Below are 17,347 nucleotides of genomic sequence, written 5' to 3'. Positions count from 1 at the left end.
GCATCGCGAGCACAGCGGGTATCAGATACGCTGCACCAGAAGGAAAGGATGCGAAAACAGCATGGGCTCACTAGGAGGAGTGTCGGGACAGGGCTACACTCGCGAGATTTGGGGGTAAGTCTTGACTGCACGAAGTGCATGTGAGACATATACTGACTTCGTACCTCTACCGCTGCAGTACCGAAAAAAGGAGCAGGAGCACCTCGGGTTCAGAGGCCTCTTCACAGAAAAACATTCATGCGTTATGCTTGATTGACTAAGAGAGCATTTTTTTACTTCTTGCTACGCTGGTGCGCAACTGAGGGCTCAATGCCTAGTGTTTGTCAGTTTGGACTTGGCGGATGCATGTAGTCATCCACTGATCAATTTCATCTTTGACGCTCACAGACGCTCACGCTGTCTCTGTCATTGTTTCGATAGATGGTTGTCTAATATTACTCATCCAAGCAACATGTTTTTCGCTGTTCTATCATCAACAGCAAACCCGGACACCTACCTGTCCGATGTTTGGATGCACTCATTCCACGACACGGCTGGGCAACTATCACCAGCATCCTGGTGATCATATCGCGAGGCCTCTGATATACGTTATGCCACATCGACTTTATATTGATGGAAGGACGTGGAGGTCTCAACTTACTGACACCTTAGGGATTCGTTCTCAATGGTGCGAAGACGTGAAAGGTGGTGACGTCATAACAGGGCGCGCTCAGGTCGAGCAACGAACCATCCATCACTCTTACTCCGTCATTCCCATCACCACAACGCGATGCGCTGGCATTACTACGACTCTGACGCGTCCTTTATGTCTTTACAGGACAATGTGATATTTGACGCGCATTTGACGCGTGAGCAGTGGCATCATGCTCGCGTTCTATGGGTTGTCGACTACGAAATCGTCGCTAAGAGAACGCAGGTTGATGCATCACGTCCTAGCGAGCGCGCCTGCCACGCAACCATGAGCCAAACTTTTCGCTAGCATGCACATTACGAAAGTGCTACCGCACATCAGGCACGACGCATGACATCGGGGCCGCCTTCGCTGCTGCAGGGACATTGTTAGCTTCAAAGGAGCTCTGACCGTCGGCCATGATGTCCAGAAAGAGTGAATGGCTAGACTGCAGCGACAGCAGCCAGAGTTGCTACGTCGGATCTCAGTAGGACACTGCCTATTACCGACACTTCTGTGCGGAAACCCTTTGTTTGTCAGTCAGTCATCACTTCGGAATACTCACACTCGACATATACGCCGCTACATCCTAATCAACCTTGGTGGGCTTGGATACTGCAAAACAATTATCTACAATATGCGTACCCGGCCCGACGTCTGCGAGCGGCTCCGCGGCTGCCCAAATCCGGCTCTCATATACTACGCCTTCTCAGATAAGTGGCTGTGCAGCTACTGCGTCGGGGACACGCAGATGGGGCACCCATTGTGTACGGAGGATGGCTGGAGACGTGGCAGTTGCGTTGACACGGAAAGTCAGCAATGGTTTTGCGACTTACATGCAGATCGTTGCGAAGCCATCGTTGAGAGACCACGAGGTCAATCTATCGGGAACTCACATCGATGTATGCGTATTGGGGCTCTCTACGAAAGCAATCTGCTTGACCGGTACTATTGCACCGAGCACATGCCAGACAATCAAGGACTACATGATACCGAGCCAGTTGCGGGCGCAGCGATGAGCCCTCCGACGAATTCGCAGACTCTGGATCTGGACATCTTTTCGACTGGGGTGGATACGGAATGTTGCATTTGTTTCGAGCCACAGCGGAGCATGCGTCGACTCATCGCCTGCAGCCACATGTTCTGTGAGGATTGTCTGTCAAAGCAGGTCAACGGGCCATATGCGAGGGCTCATGACTGTCCGCTTTGTCGGAAAGATATATTTGATCTGTGAGGTACGGACGTGGAGACAATGTGAGTGCATTGGGAACCGCGGGTGGTTGTACCTCTCAAGATGCGCAGGCTCATGCAACTTTGAATACCTGATTTCTTCATCTTCTGTCGCCTCCATTGCTATCTCTTGAATCATACTGCGCGTTTCCTCAGTTAGTAGTACACAGCAGCCAGAATCATGTTGGTTACTTCTTCAAGCGCTCTCACTGCTCCCCGTTGCATTATGAGGTTTCCTTGCACCTCGCCGTTAGCGAGCGTGTTTGTTTGCTACTTTAGCCCCACTTCCACAGCAAACTTAAGATCTCCACTCCAAATTAATTCCTCTCCCTTTGTCTCACCTGCGACGGATGCAAAGTACCTCTACAGCGACAGCCACCACGATGGCTCAGTCAGTGACGCCAGCTCGCCGCACGTAAGTTTCCCTCATACTAACGACAGCGTCGATTACCAATAACATACTGACACCTGCGGCTCTCAGGCTCTACAATGACCCCACGTTCTCCGACATCAAGATCCGTCAGATCTACAAGGGCAAAGTCAAGGAGTATTGGGCCCACAAGGCTGTGCTCTGCGCTCACTCGGGTTGGTTCATGGCAGCTTTGACCGGCCAGTTCAAGGTATGTGCCAACTTCGGGAGTGGACGGACTTAGCTAATACGACGTCTACAGGAAGCCTCTGCAGACACCATCGAAGTTCACGAGGACGATCCGGAAATCTTCCAAACCATGATGGAGTTCTTCTACAACATGGACCTCAAGAAGTCACACCCGTGTTATGACATCGACAAGTTCGTCAAGACCGATGTGGTCCCCATTATTTCACTTCACGCTCTCGCCGACAAGTACGACGCCAAAATTCTACAGGAGACCGCTATATCTGCGTTCAAGACCCAAACAGGCAGAATTCGTATTCATCCAGCAATCGAAACAGTACATATGCTGGTACACGCATATTATTCGGCTTGCTCGGTAGTTCGGAGTGGTATGGGTGAAGCTATCGTCCAATACATCTTCAAAGTAAATCTCTATGGCTTGAGAAACGGCGAGTACGGCGAGCTATGCGTACAGTATAGCAATCTTGGCGCCGACTTCTATCTTGTGGGCATAGCTGGTGGTGAACTGAAATATGCTTGACCGTTATTAGGGTTACTCTCTGGTTTCAAGACGCCTAAGAGACTGTTTTGGTGCGAAATTCGGACTGGTGCTTTGGCTTCTAGAGTTCATGTATGGGCAACAACTACACAGGGATATCTCTGTAGTTCAGTATAAAGCTCCTGAAAGCATCGCTCTTGCCCCGTTCCGTGACCTCAATCTTGAAGTCATCAAGTATAGTCCAGAATGTAGACATCAACAGGCGCAGTTCTGTCTCACATATCCAACCGCTGACATCCCTCCCACTGACCCCACAACTTCCGCATAACACCCTGTCTCTCCATCATATCCTGCAAATCCTTGAGTGCAGCAATCCTTCCACTCCCATCCTTCATCTTCCAATTCCAGCCCTCCGAGCGACCAGCCATGACGAGCTCCCACTTCGTCTTGTTATCAACCGGCTGCACATGCGCACCAGGCTCGCTGTATACCGTGACCACATCGCGAGCTTGCAGGAAAGCGAAGTTGGATGTTCCCTGCATGCATTCGCGGATCTCGAGGACCTTGAGGGCGAGATGCGGGTTGTAGACGCGCGCAGTATCTGATTATGTTAGTTTCGTATCAGTGAAGTGACAATGTAACAACGTACTGAGGATACCAATCTTCATCTCATCAGCCACATCCGCAACAGCGACTTCCTTCTCCTCGTGACCCGTCTTCTCAACCATCCTCATGTTGATCTGGCGGCCGCCCACCTTGCTCCAGCACAGCTCTTGTACCGCGCGCTCTGCCTCCCCTTCTCCGGTGATCTTGATGAATGTGCGTAGCGGATAAGCGAGGTTCTTGACGTTAGGTAGCGCAAAGTCAGGCGAGATCGTGAAGTCCTGGAAGAGTAAGATGACGTCTCGGTGAGTGAGCTTTGGTGGGTAATTGGAGAGCTCGATGGTGGTCCAAGACATGTTGGAGAGGGAGGGTGTGGGAGAGGGAGTTGGAGTAGGTGGTGTAATTGTTATGGTGATTGGGTGAGGGAGAGGAAATCGAGGTGGGGCGAGGCGGTCTAGGTGTAGTGAGCGAACGGTCTTGGTGAAGATCTGGTGAGCGAGATTGGTCGGCTCGCCCGTTTGCGCTTGCGGTGTAGTCATTTTGGTCTACGATTTGTGATTAGTAGTGTAGGAGTAAATGCTGTTCAATCGCAAAGAGGTTCTGGTATTGCGGTTGTGTGAGAGATTGAGATGCTAGGTTCAAAACTGCTCGAAGTTTACTATCTACTAGATGATGATATCCTCAGTCACTTTCACATCGAACTCGCATTCACCACTTCAATTGATAAAGGGAAGGGGGAAAAAGAGCTCAGCATCAGGACTTATCTAGGCAACTACATCGTCTTTCTTCAGTGATATCTCAGTGATGATTGAGTAGCGTGGCGATAGTCAGACTACTAGCACCTTACTGTTGTCTACAGCAAAAGGCCGTGAAGCTCCCAGGCACTCGTATCATTGAGAGTTCCGCTTTCAATTGATCTCATGTAGTCCGCAACTCGACTTGATCTTTTTGGTGAAGGGGAGGAGTGAGGAGGAGGCGCTTGTCCACGTGGGCTCGTGAAGTGGGGCCACGATGTGACTCGTAACAACCCATCTGTCGCACAACCTATCGACACCGCTCCCAACCGCGAACAGCAACGACAAGATGGAGAGCGTCTACGTACCGCCACACCTTCGGAAGAAGGCAGAACCCACAACGGTATCAGACGCGCCACCAACATCCGTCGCAATACCATCAGTGGTGCCCAGCTCAAAGCTGCAAGAACGATCCGATGACAACTTGTACACCGTCCAGGAAATACACACCTACTTCTGGGGAGAGGGAGCCGGAGCCGAAGATACGCATAACGCTACGCTCCATTCGTCGGCCGCGAATCCGAACGGTCTATCGTGGGTGCTATTGTTCAATGGCGCGAACCCGAAGTGGGACGAGGACGGGGTCATCTTTGTCAAGAGCAACCTGAACCTTCTCACGGTACCCACACCCGCTTCCGAGCTCAAATCAGTGATCGCTGTCGCACTACCCGCACAACGATTAGACAAACCGGGTGAGGACGGAGGTGTCATGCTACCAACGAGCAGCGAAGTCGCAGATGAGGATTACGAGGAGGGCTCATCGAGTGGAACACCGGAGCCCACCACCACTGAGCCGCTATCAGATCACCCCAACGAGAGAGTTCTCATCGACTACTCTCCAATCGCCGTATTTTCTCAGGTCGTCCGACGTGATAGCCGACCCTTCAAGTTCATCGGATGGTACGAGATCGAACACTTACAAATACTCGAGCCTGGTTCCCAAGGGCTGCTTCACATGTTGTGGGACAAGTGGAACCCGAAGGACAAACACGGCAACTATGTACCAAGACAGCGAGGCTCCGTCAATTTGATGAAGAGCATGTCTTACTCGTGGGCTGTTGTCCAGATGAAGAAAGACGAAGAAGCTATGGAGAACAAGGGCGAACCGAAGATTGAAAGAATGGGAAATACCGAAGATATGACAGGAGATAGCGAGGGTCAGAGCGTCAATGAGATGCTTGCCCAGATGAGGCTCGAAGGCGAAGGCAACGTGGTGGCGCCCGAGGAAGGGGAGACCTGAGAACTCTCGCTGCGGACCGGTTTTGTCTGATCAAATGATGAAGGATAACATCGCACAGTAGCGATGGGCGCAGACGCGATGATGGAGGAAGTAATGTCGACATTAGACAGTCATTGAAGCAACATCAGAAGCCCTTCTTGTACCGTAGCATCCTCTCAAGGATTCCCGTCATCTTGTCCATTGCCTCGCCCATCGACATTTATGTATTGGATATCTGTCCTTAAAAAGAATCGAAGAAGATAGGAAAGTCGCATGAATGATGTTTAGCCGGATGAGGCACCCGCGTCCAAGATGCGGAGGTCGACGCGCTCCGATTGGTAGTGTCGGAGAAGGCCGATGGTGGGGCTGCCGCGGGGTATCGTCACCACTTGGGATACTATTGCCGCCGGTCTCATTGCTTATCGAGAATCCCGCGTCTTTTCAATTCTGTTTCCTTGTTGTACGCGCATCCAGCTGCTTGAGTTACGAACGCTCCCCTCGTTGCCCAGTTGCCACAGCCATCTCCTTACCCCGAAATAACAGCGACGATCACCGAAGCAGCACCCCACCAAAACCCCACTCCCCCCTGAACGCGACGAGATGACCGAGTCAATCCCCAAAACGCAAACCGCAGGCTGGATCCAAGACCCCGGTCCCGATTGCGTCCTCCAAATCCGAAATGACGTCCAAGTGCAATCCCCTTCGGCCGGCGAACTCCTCGTAAAGCTCGAATACAGCGGCATATGCCACAGCGACTGCCACAACCTCGTTTCGCCCGGGAAATACACTGAAGTGCCGGGTCATGAGGGCGTTGGTACTGTGGTATCGCTCGGCCAGGGAGTGTCAGAGGACTTGCTGGGAAAGAGAGTAGGCATAAAGTGGCTGTGGAACGCGTGTAAAGAGTGCAGTAGCTGCAAGCAAGGCAAGGAGAACCATTGCGCCAAGCAAAAGAATACTGGAAGAAGTGTCTGGGGTACGCTACAGCAGTATGTGGTTGCAGATGCGGAATTCGTTACTATGATCCCGGAAGGAGTCAAGAGCGAAATCGCAGCGCCACTCCTGTGCGCAGGTCTCAGTCTTGCGGGCGCCGTGTCAAAGCTCACACCTGAGGTCAATCCCGGTGACTTTGTCGCTATCATTGGTGCTGGCGGAGGTCTTGGACACATCGGTGTGCAGATTGCTACCATCAAGGGATACAAGGTCATTGCGATTGACAGTGGTACCGAGAAAGAGAAGCTGACGAAGGAGATGGGCGCCGTGGCTTTCGTGGACTACGCCAAGCAAGATGTATTGCAAGCAGTGCGAGATCTGACGGATGAAGAAGGCGCGCATGGCGTCATTTGTGTTGCTGGCAGCGAAAGAGCGTATCTTCAAGCTCCGGCTTTGGCGAGGAATAGTGGCGTATTTGTCTGTGTGGGACTTCCGCCGGATACGTTCATGTTCCCTATGAGCCCGATCCATATCGCCAACAGAGGTACGCTCCTGCACCTGTATTGATTGAAACAGGACTAGTGCTAACAAAACCAGGGCTCGTCATCAGGGGATCCTCAACCGGTAGCGCCAAGCAAATGGATGAGCTATTGCAGATGGCTTTGCAGGGCAAGATCACACCGAAGGTCGAGGTTTACGACTTTGCCGACTCTCCGAAGATTCTTCAGGAGTTGCAGCGTTATGAGGTTACGGGTAGGAAGGTGGTACGGGCACCGTAAAAGTGTGGTGAGGATTTTCGGAATGTAGTAGTTGAGCGCACGCAACGGGGTGGTGTTTCGCATGTGCGGGGTGTGGCGTTGAGGCTACTCAAGGCGCGGAGTTTAGCATATGACAGCGCTGGAGCGATGCATGAAGAGGAGTTGAGGGCTTGTCGTGGAGTAGGGGGTAAGGTTGGAGGGTGTATTGGAGGCGCAATATGATACCCTTGTAAAAGATTAGGGTTTTAGGGGAGCGCGGTTATGACGAATGCACTATCCTGAGCTCGCTAAGGCGCTATACGGGTCGTCCGGACATCCCCATGCTATCGCGTACATTAATCATTACATGAATGTCGACTAATACCAGTCTCCGCTCTCTTCGTTTGCCTTCACGTCCATAGGATTCATACTCATGATCCGCTGCCCGGGTATCGTGTCCGTGAACGCACTCTCAAACACACCACTAACAGCTCTTCGTCCGATCTCCTTGAAACTATCGTATTCCTGGTTATCACCAGTGATAGCACTCCATTCGGGATCCTCAGGGCTGCGCGCAGGGCCTAGATCACTCCATCGCGTTACGATGAGAGCCTGCTTGAATCGTTCAGGACCGTTGCCGCGCACGCTCTTGTCTTCAACAAGTTTGAGTTCGAATAGGTATTCGGTCGGGCATCTGGGGCAGCGGCGCATTGGTCGGCATATGGAACAGAGATTGACCATACCAACAGCCTTCTTTCCTATGCTGCGTTCGCGGAACTTGTCGAGGGCTGTCGTTTCGGATTCGTGTGTATGCGGAATATGTGATAGTGCACATTTGGGTATTGATGTTAACAGCCCGTGCTTCCAATGTGCGCAAACGCTGAAGTAGGGCGTGAAGTCCCCACGGCTGAACAAAAGCATACGCTTTGCTGCATCTGTCATACCCCCTTCCACGTACTGTTGTGATCGAATGCGCATCAATAGGTGACCTTTGTCGGTAATGTGATAGGTAGAATCATGCCTCCAGGTCGAATAGGTGTCTTTCCAACGGCGGCCTAGCGACTGGTGAGGAATACCGTAATCTGCACCGTAGGCCCAATGACGTCGGGCTAATTGAGCGAATGCGAATGGTAATGTGCGACCTTCGCTAATGCGGAGCCTTGGTGGAGGAATATGAACGTTGGTTCGATTGGGGCACTCAAAGAGTGGATTGAGAACATTGGGAGGCTTCATTGTCTCCATACCAGGCTGAATGCGCAAGTGCCACTGTGCGCATGGGAAACAGAAAAGATGGCGTGGCATCTTGTGGTCCATGGAAAGTAGAAAGTCGAGCCGTTGCGGCCGATGGAGCGGATCCATGAGCAGTTTGTATGGGTGTCTACCTAACCGAGCGTACATGGTCCGGCATGTAGAGGATAGGTTGGCAACGTCGAGCGGTGATAGGAAGTCTGCAACATGAAGCCACACTTCAGGTGATGCGCTGCCGAGTAATGCTGTTCCGTCAGGTTTCGTAGGATCATAGAGTAAAGATACATCATCCCGTTCTTCCTCAATCGTATCAACACCATCAATGTATGTGAAAGCATGCATCATGTCTGTCAGATCCTTTCTTTCTCCGGTATCTTTGTCAAGAATGTCATCGGCCTTGACATGCTTTGAAGGCGCGCGATGAGACTTGGTCAGCTTTGATGGCTGCGATCTCGATGGCGCGTATGGTAGGGTCTGCTCATTGCCCGACTGCGGTATTGATGCAGATCTCGAGCTGTGTGGTTGATACAAAGGCGCGGCATACTGTGGTTGTCCTTCTGAGTTGCGGCGGTAATCGGCCGCTTGCTGCCCAGGTTGTAGGTAGGCGTTGCTGGTATCCATGAGAGCATTAACAGCAGCATATGGATGATCACGCAACGCATGCGGCGCGAGGCCAGTGATGTCTTCATTGGTAGGTAAGCCAAAATTGTTGTCTGAGAGATCGGTTCTCTCGTTCGTAAAGCTACCAGAGTCTTGGCGGTTGGGGTTCGCTACGTTGGTGGTTGAGTCAAGCTTTCCGAGCATATCGCTTCGTGATCCCTTCTTGGAAAGTTTCTTCCGCGTAGCCGGCTCTTTTGGTTGTTTCCCTGATCGCATGCCAAACATGGCGCGCAAGCCGCCTTTCTTGGTTTCTGGTTCCGCCATTGTGGAGACAGCTGCAGCTAGTCGTGCAGGTGATTAGGGAATCTCGCAGCGCTCAAGACGAAGATGAGGGTCGGTCGATATGGATGATGGACAATGTGCTATGCGCAGGTGTTACTGATACGGTTCCCCAGAGAAATGGTTTGTCAAACGATGTTTATCGAAATTGCAGCAGGGTGGATGATCATCGTCATAGCGTGGCGGCTCGTTTCGGCACAGGATCCGTACTCATCCGCTCAATTCGTCCACTAGTGAGCTCAGTCTGTGGGTACGCATGTCGTCATGAGTGAAGTGTGCATGCGATGAGGTGCAGTCCAGACCGCTTAAAGATCACGATGTTGGAGCTGGCAATGCGCGATGGGATTGTGGGCACGCGTAAGGTGCGCGACATGCATTGACCATCTGACGTAATCCGCTAGAAGTTTGCCGATCCCCTTTAGTCCCCACCAGACCCAACCTCCTCGCCAACGCAGAACAGCATGCGCCTTTGACCCGACTACACCCACGCCTGCCACCTCTTTCTTGCCGACCCTTTATATGTCGAACGGACTGGCCAAGACAATCCGAAACCACGTTTTCGTACGAAGAAATCAATCGATCTCGAGCTGGGAGATAGCACCTAGGAGGTCATCCTCTTCGAGCATATCGCCTATGGGCTGTGTCGCTGCACTGTGCACGCCTCTACCCAACTTTCGGCGGATATCTTCGATGGTATCATGATCCTGGACGGTTTGTACACCGTTGTGGGTGCTGAGCGCATCGAACAGTGTCGTCAATCGCTCACAATGATGATTGTCAGCCATAGCGTCAAGCGCCGGTGCAACAGGAAAGATGAAGCCGACCAGTATCTGCATGTTCTTGTGCAAGAAGACATAGTCCGACTTGACCATGATCTCTATCATGTCGAGCGTAATGGTCTGTACCCAGGTTGGTGCGCCAATCTTCATGGCTTCGGAGATGCTCTTGAGCAGCCGTTCGATAGCTGGCAATTCCCAATCCTGTGTTGTGGTAAATAGCTTCGAGCTAGTTTCAACTGCCTGGTCAAGTTCCTCAGGCGGAATGACGCTGAATCGACCCCTGCCGTATACATACTCGACCTTGGCAGAGACTGTGTCCTCGGCCGCATCAGAGTCGGTATCTTCCCAGGTACAGGTATACCCTGACTCTGTGTGTTGTTGATACTGGTCAGACCTGCCGAGTATGTCGCACATGTGCTTGATCAGGGCCTTCTCTTGCTCCGTCCTCTCATAGTTTTCCTTCTTCAAAGCCATCAGAATATCGGTAACACGGCTAGACTTCATGTTCTCATTGGCGGTGTCGAGCAGTGGAATAGCTTTGTACGCGAACGGAAAGAACGTGTCGTAATTGTTGTGGAAGGGCAGGTAGAGAGAGGTGGCCATCTTCTCCAACAGGCCGCAACCCACGTTCACCGCTATTGCCGATCCGCGTTGTCCGACAGAAAAGGCTCTGAGGAGGCTGAGCGAGAAATCCAGTACGTTGACGGATCCGGGTTCCCAGATCGGTCGAGCGATGAACTCCCCGGCAGCCTCGAGGATGTACTTGCCCGCGATGTCGGCACCCACGATACTTTTGGCGTTGACGACTTCGAGCTCCAGATCCGGATCGATTGTGTCGAACAAAGCCCTGGCACAACCTGATTAGCCGGGACCTTGCTGCATTGTGGGGAATACCTTACCTGTAGAGCTTTACGCCCACTGTGGCCCAGCTCGATTGACTCACAATCTTAGCGTTGACGACATTGACGAGCGCGTGAAGTTTCAGTAGATCTCTACCGACAAGGGCGAGGAGCAACTGGACCTGGGCTTGTACCGTGCTGTCCGGGGTCTGACTATCGACAGAATCAACGACATCGCGGATGAGCTCAGTGAAGTCGAATTGCTCTTGGTAGACGTCATTTGGAAGCTGCGCAGATACGTCTTCAACTACAAATGTAGCTGATGCCATCTTGTTGTGTTGCATGATTGCGCGAGAGATTGGTGTTGTGTGAGAAAATCCTACGCGTCGAGGTGTTGGGATTCAACACAATGGGCAGGAGCAAACGATGAAGGCTTGGCGTTGGGCGCAGGGTCAGGGTCAAGCACACTGGCGGCGAAGATGCGCCTACAATATTGACACATGATAGTACATTGGCTGCTGAGAAGAATTGCAACAGCAGACTATCTGATGTTCTTATGATACAAGACACTGTCCCTCTCCGCCAACCGTGTGTGCCAGACAAGCCTTCCACACTTCGCGTTATGCCAGATCCTTGCTTTCACAAAACCCAGGCATTCTTCCTCAGGGAAATTAGTCCTGCGACCTTGATCTTGGACATTAGATCCTCGTCCGCGTTCACTGTGCGCTCGCGTACTTTCTCCAAAACCCTCGTGAGCTCCGCTTCAGTAATCGGGTTCTCATCCAGACCACGCGCAACGAATTCCACGTACTCGACAAACAGGTCGATGTTATGGTTGCTGAACAGATGCTGTGCACTTACCATCATATCCAAGATCCAAACATTTGTCTTGAGCGACATAAGGAGAGTTGATGATGTTGCGTCGGCTACAGAGGTAGAGGTACGAAGTCACTATATGTTTCACATGCACTTCGTAGAGGCAAGACTTACCTAGTTCAGCGAGGAGCCACATGCGCGGTTGGCACCATGTGGCTTCCTGCATGTCGGCTTGAAAGTCGGCCAGCGAGCGGTTGTAGATGTAGTGTTGGACGAGACGCGCGCCGGAGCGTAGCTTGTTGTTGCCATCGGGGAGTACGTTTGGGTCGGCCAGTGTTGCTGGGATAAGAAGGCAGAGATAGTTCAGCAGCTTAACTGCGACGTATACCCAATTCTTGTCTTCCATAGCGCTCGCGTAGATGATGTCGACCGTGTGTCTCAACTTGACTGGGTCCGCGTCGATATTCTCCGTCACCTCGCGCATGACGGCTTCGGCAGTCTCGTCTAACACGTTCACTGGGATGCTGAAGATCAGGTGGACGACCGCCATGCGGAACATGTCTGAAAACACAAGCGAAGGAGCGATAAACGGGCCGTTCATGTTGAATTGAGACGAGTGCAGGTGGCGTGGTATTGTGGTGTTGTGGATGTAGAAAGGTTGGTGTGAGCAAGTTTTAGGCAGGCAGCAAGCTTTGCACTGAAGACTCTTCGAGGTCGCACAAATCGTCTCGACAGGGTCTTTTGACTAACGCGAATTCAATATGACTTTGTTGCTCTCAGAAGAGATTTTCCTCAGCTTCTCGACCTCCACGTGGAGTTACGCGCGATCATATAGTCTTTGCTTTGGATGGCCTTCCAGATTCCCCAAAACCCGCCTAATGGCCATATGCCTCTCAGCTTCAACCCCATATCTTTGTTTGCCATACTCGTATACTTTTCGATATCGACATGCACTTTGTCATACACCTCAGGCAGCATCTCCGCGTTGTACTCCTTCCTCAACCCTTGGTGCCATTTGCGATCGAATTGCGCCCAGAAGTCATCTTTACTGTAGTATGTCTGCGCATACAGCCACTTCATACCGCCCATCTCTCCGAGTGTCTTCTCGAGCGCGCGGTTCTTCTGCAAGTAGGTGACAGGGTCTTTAGGACCAAACCCCCAAAGACCAATATTGAGCATTTGGTCTGACTTCAGGGCGCCTTTGGTGTGAGGGTGCATAGTCGGTTGGGGGCTTTGCTTCAACGGGCAGAGCCAAAGAGGCCAGATTCCAAATTCCTTGTCGGTATAGTTGATGAACTTTTCGGCGTTGGGGTAGGGTAAAGCCATGTCTTGGACGATATAGCGTGTCGCAATTCCGGACGCATGGAGAGCTCGGTAAAGCATGCGCGTGTGAAGGAAGTCGTCCAGGAACCAGCGAGTGTACTTGTTGAAGGGAAAGCGCATGTAGCTGAAAGCGGACCGACCGACCCAAAAGCCACCACGGTCGTAACGGAACATGTACTCGGCTAAGGGGATGTACTCCACCACTGGCTTGGTAGAGTTTTGTGTAGCGGCTTCGACATGCAGATAGAACCAAGGATCCCACGGGTTACTGAAAGTCTGCGGCTTGGTGTTGGGTGGCAGATCATCTGTCATCTCGCCTGTGACGATCGCACCGTGCTCCTTGCTGAACAAGACGCCATCAACATAATCATTCCTCTCGCCTTTTTCACCACGTGTATGGTCTTCGACTTCCTTGACAGCTTGAGCAACGCTACGTGTAGGATAGTATGTTGTCTTGACATATTTCCTCGCCTCGATGAGCTTCAAATCGACAAGCGTAGTAACCCCCAAGGTACCGACAGCGCCAGAAGCCCCTCTGAACAGGTCCTCATTCTTCTTCTCGCTAGCTTTGACGACCTCACCGTCGGCCATAACCATCTCCACCTCATTGATAGTGCGATCGAAGAACCCAAACTTAAAGCTACTACTCTCGCCAGCTGTACCCGCATACCCGCCACCAACAGTGATACCAGGAAACTCCATCACGACGGGTGGCACAAGACCATGCGGTAGCGTAGCTTCTACAAGCCGATCCATAGGTACGTTTGGCTCGACAAGAGCTGTCTTGTTTTCCGTATCAACGCGTATGACATTCCGAAGAGCGCTGATATCTACGACATGCTTCTTAAGATTCGGACGCGTGCTGTTTGTCGAGCCGTGAGATATCCGGAAGGGTTCTTTGCGCGTAAAGTAGTCTTTGACTTTGGACGCGACTTGCGCAACGACGCGCTGATGGCGATCCATCTTTGAGGGAGGAAAAAGAAATGAAAACGCCCGGAAATGCCAATGCTATTGATACATGATGTGAACTTTCGATGTGTGGTTGGGGGTACGCGACTGCCGGTCGAAGTCGGGACAGACGCAGATTTTCTCCGATGCGCTAAACTTCACTCATCTGGCTAGCGCTCCCTGAACACCTTCCATCCTGATCACATCACTTCTATCGCTCAAGCCTTGTCACTACTACGATATCGTTGACATTCTATACGCATCGCATTACTGCTAGCTGTACTCAGGCCTTGCTCGATATCACGATCTGATTGATCCACGGCATCCCCTAGAGAGCCTCGACATGCGGCTGGTCTATGACCTCATGATGTTTTTGGAAAAGAAATGCGGGAAGTGTCCTAAGGAAGGAAGTAATTGAACGGGCGTAGAGCTGAAACTGTAGAAACCCTCTCTGCAATACGGTATAGCCTGTCATCGCTGTATGCACCGTCGCGGTTCCATAGACTTGGGACACGGTCTTCCTGAAATGGTTTAGACCGTCCCCAGGCGAACTTATCGCATACGTCCTTAGAGCTAACAACAAGTCATGTCTTGCGACAACGCGTCCCTTCGTATTTATCACCGCCGTCCCGCTTGATAGCCAAGATGACTCCTCTTTTCGGCTTTCACTTCTTATCATTTGCCGCCATTTGTGCTCCCTGCGGAGGTTACATCGGCCTTGCAGAAGCGGGGCGAGTAACAAACAGCCAAGACATGGTATCTTCATGCTGTGATATGTTCACGACAGCGAACTGAGTGCGCGATCACTTGTATCGTCTCATACCGACAATGTTGATTTTGGTGTTGTCGCAGTTTATCGGCCTCGTTACCGCGCTGCAACCTCTTCCGCCTGTCTCACCACGCTACAGCAACAGCGACGACCTCGGCTTCTCTATCGGCACAGATGCAAGAAAGATATATATCGACAGAAGTTTCGCCACAAAGAGAGACTCCGAAGGTCTAACGCTCATACCGCCAACTGCCTATGAGTTCGCTGAAACATTCCGCACCGACATCTCATCACTATTCGGTGGTTCCTGGACTCTGGAGCAAGTAGACAACTTCCCACTCACTGGCATCCATATCGGCCCGATTCGATACAGTAATCTCTCATTGACATACGAGAATGGTCAGCCTACAGAAGAAGGATATGAGCTTGAGGTTACCAATGGCACTGTATACATAGGCGGAGCAGGTGCGAGAGGCATGTTCTGGGGAACGCGCACCCTACTGCAGAAGTTCTTGATCGACAACGGCTCTCTCATGACGGGTCGGATACTTGATGCGCCTGCATACAGCACACGAGGGTTCATGCTCGACGCGGGTCGTAAGTGGTACGATAAGGACTTTCTCAAAGAGCTCTGCACATATGCCTCTTTCTTCAAAATTTCAGAGTTCCACTATCACTCTAGCGACAATTATCCCTTGAACCGTGGCCGCAATGAGACGTGGCAAGACGTGTTCTCGCATTTTTCGCTGTTCCCGGAAGAAAATGTAGAACTGCAGGCCATCATTCAGCGCCCAAACGAGACACTTTCACGTGTCGAATTCGAAGACTTCCAACAGCATTGTGCGCAACGTGGTGTCACCGTCATTCCCGAGATCGAAGCACCGGGCCATGCCTTAGCGATTACGAAATGGAAGCCTGAGTTAGCGCTAGCAAAGAAGGACCTGCTCAACCTGAGCCATCCGGACGCAATTCCAACAGTCAAGGCAATCTGGTCTGAGTTTCTCCCATGGTTTCAAACGAAGGAGGTACATATCGGCGCTGATGAGTACGACTCCGATCTAGCGGACGACTACATCAATTTCGTAAACGAGATGGCCGACTTCATCAGCAGCACTTCTGGGAAGCGCGTACGTATCTGGGGCACTTACGAGCCATCCGAGAACCTCACCATCTCGAAAGACATCATCGTACAACACTGGCAATACGGCCAATCTGACCCTCTCGAGCTCCAGAACGATGGATACGACATGATCAACTCTGAGGATTGGTGGGCATACATGAGTCTCAAGAATGATCATATGCCCATCCTTCCGGCGCCGTACCCGCAGTTCTACAATAATACGCGCACCATGAACTTTGCCAACGTACCAGGATGGCAGTGGGAACCATCGCTCTACAATCCAGTCAATACCACAGAGCAGCTGGAGCCCAGGGCTAGCGGCAACAAAGGCGCTATTCTTGCTGCTTGGAACGATAATGGTGCGGATGCGACTACGCAGCTGGAAGCCTACTATGCAATGCGAGAGGGTATACCAGTTATGGCGGCGCGTGCGTGGGCGGGTGCGCGAGGTGCAAAGATTGACCCGGACGAGTTGGCGGACAGCGTTGCGCTTCTGGTATGTTCAGGCGAAGCGAGTAGTTCATGCATCTTGACTTGGCGGCTAACGTGAGTTTTGGCAGGCAACTAAAGCTCCCGGACAAAACCTAGATCGCCGTTTCACAAGCACGAACATGGATACACAAAGCTCAGCGCTGGTATCATGGACGCGAAATTCTTCCAGTTACAGTAACGCGACGCTGGGCATGGGCTCATACGGACCACCGTACACCCTGACCCTGAACGTATCCTCATCCTTCACCTTGACCGGTCCTGATACCTCGCTATCTCTTGCAGATCTCCCAAACAACTCCAGTGGCAGCACTACGACACTCATGTTCACCACGGCCGATGGCTTCGAGTATCCTTTACGTTCCGTATCTCCGTTTGATGGCCACGACCCTGGCCATCCGGGTCGCATATGGACCAACCAGACGACGTCGTCACATGAGCCAGTGCCGATCTCGCTGCCAGCGAACTTGCGCATTGAGACCGATGTGTTGAGCGGTAGTCGCGTCTGGGTGAATGATACATTTGCGGGTCGATTCGAGGTGTTCGTATATGGGGGTCGCAATACGCTGTTTAGCTGGAGTCAGATGGCGCTTGTTGCACCGCTGGACGTGGTAGAGAGCGGTGTTGATAGCTTGATGCTTCAGACTGGCGTTATGCTGGGTAGATCATAGGAGGATGTAATGCAGTCGACGCGGTATAGTAAGTGCAGACACTATACATGTTGTAATGGAGATTGAATAGATAGGCTCGATGAGCTTTGATTGCTCAAACCAACATAATTCATCAACGGTAGCCCGAGC

The 17,347-nt window shown here is 51.8% G+C and overlaps 8 protein-coding genes across 8 annotated transcripts; 4 read left to right on the top strand and 4 right to left on the bottom strand.

Moving 5' to 3' along the window:
- Nucleotides 1-2,283: 2,283 nt before the first annotated feature.
- On the top strand, nucleotides 2,284-3,036 carry J4E84_004423 (uncharacterized protein; the record flags this gene model as incomplete). Its single annotated transcript, XM_049387028.1, has 3 exons — nucleotides 2,284-2,315; nucleotides 2,382-2,520; nucleotides 2,572-3,036. 3 exons carry the CDS (start codon nucleotides 2,284-2,286, stop codon nucleotides 3,034-3,036), a joined length of 636 nt encoding a protein of 211 aa, XP_049245798.1.
- A 1,644-nt stretch (nucleotides 3,037-4,680) lies between these two features.
- Nucleotides 4,681-5,631, top strand: J4E84_004422 (uncharacterized protein; the record flags this gene model as incomplete). The annotated part of the gene is made up of 1 exon (XM_049387027.1): nucleotides 4,681-5,631. One exon carries the CDS (start codon nucleotides 4,681-4,683, stop codon nucleotides 5,629-5,631), a length of 951 nt encoding a protein of 316 aa, XP_049245797.1.
- A 579-nt stretch (nucleotides 5,632-6,210) lies between these two features.
- Nucleotides 6,211-7,319, top strand: J4E84_004421 (uncharacterized protein; the record flags this gene model as incomplete). Its single annotated transcript, XM_049387026.1, has 2 exons — nucleotides 6,211-7,084; nucleotides 7,138-7,319. The coding sequence occupies 2 exons, from the start codon at nucleotides 6,211-6,213 to the stop codon at nucleotides 7,317-7,319; spliced, it is 1,056 nt and encodes a 351-aa protein (XP_049245796.1).
- Nucleotides 7,320-7,655: 336 nt separating this feature from the next.
- Nucleotides 7,656-9,449, bottom strand: J4E84_004420 (uncharacterized protein; the record flags this gene model as incomplete). The annotated part of the gene is made up of 1 exon (XM_049387025.1): nucleotides 7,656-9,449. One exon carries the CDS (start codon nucleotides 9,447-9,449, stop codon nucleotides 7,656-7,658), a length of 1,794 nt encoding a protein of 597 aa, XP_049245795.1.
- Nucleotides 9,450-10,036: 587 nt separating this feature from the next.
- Nucleotides 10,037-11,317, bottom strand: J4E84_004419 (uncharacterized protein; the record flags this gene model as incomplete). Its single annotated transcript, XM_049387024.1, has 2 exons — nucleotides 10,037-11,090; nucleotides 11,313-11,317. The coding sequence occupies 2 exons, from the start codon at nucleotides 11,315-11,317 to the stop codon at nucleotides 10,037-10,039; spliced, it is 1,059 nt and encodes a 352-aa protein (XP_049245794.1).
- A 404-nt stretch (nucleotides 11,318-11,721) lies between these two features.
- Nucleotides 11,722-11,949, bottom strand: J4E84_004418 (uncharacterized protein; the record flags this gene model as incomplete). The annotated part of the gene is given in 2 exon segments (XM_049387023.1): nucleotides 11,722-11,931; nucleotides 11,944-11,949. 2 exon segments carry the CDS (start codon nucleotides 11,947-11,949, stop codon nucleotides 11,722-11,724), a joined length of 216 nt encoding a protein of 71 aa, XP_049245793.1.
- Nucleotides 11,950-12,690: 741 nt separating this feature from the next.
- On the bottom strand, nucleotides 12,691-14,184 carry J4E84_004417 (uncharacterized protein; the record flags this gene model as incomplete). The annotated part of the gene is made up of 1 exon (XM_049387022.1): nucleotides 12,691-14,184. One exon carries the CDS (start codon nucleotides 14,182-14,184, stop codon nucleotides 12,691-12,693), a length of 1,494 nt encoding a protein of 497 aa, XP_049245792.1.
- An 813-nt stretch (nucleotides 14,185-14,997) lies between these two features.
- J4E84_004416 (uncharacterized protein) lies at nucleotides 14,998-17,218 on the top strand (the record flags this gene model as incomplete). The annotated part of the gene is made up of 2 exons (XM_049387021.1): nucleotides 14,998-16,554; nucleotides 16,619-17,218. 2 exons carry the CDS (start codon nucleotides 14,998-15,000, stop codon nucleotides 17,216-17,218), a joined length of 2,157 nt encoding a protein of 718 aa, XP_049245791.1.
- Between the last annotated feature and the right edge of the window lie 129 nt (nucleotides 17,219-17,347).

This window comes from Alternaria hordeiaustralica (genome assembly GCF_023758085.1).
Source record: "Alternaria hordeiaustralica strain BMP 2776 chromosome Unknown scaffold_6, whole genome shotgun sequence".
NCBI classification, from domain to species: Eukaryota; Fungi; Ascomycota; class Dothideomycetes; order Pleosporales; family Pleosporaceae; genus Alternaria; species Alternaria hordeiaustralica.
This window is presented reverse-complemented; position numbering and strand designations above follow the sequence as displayed.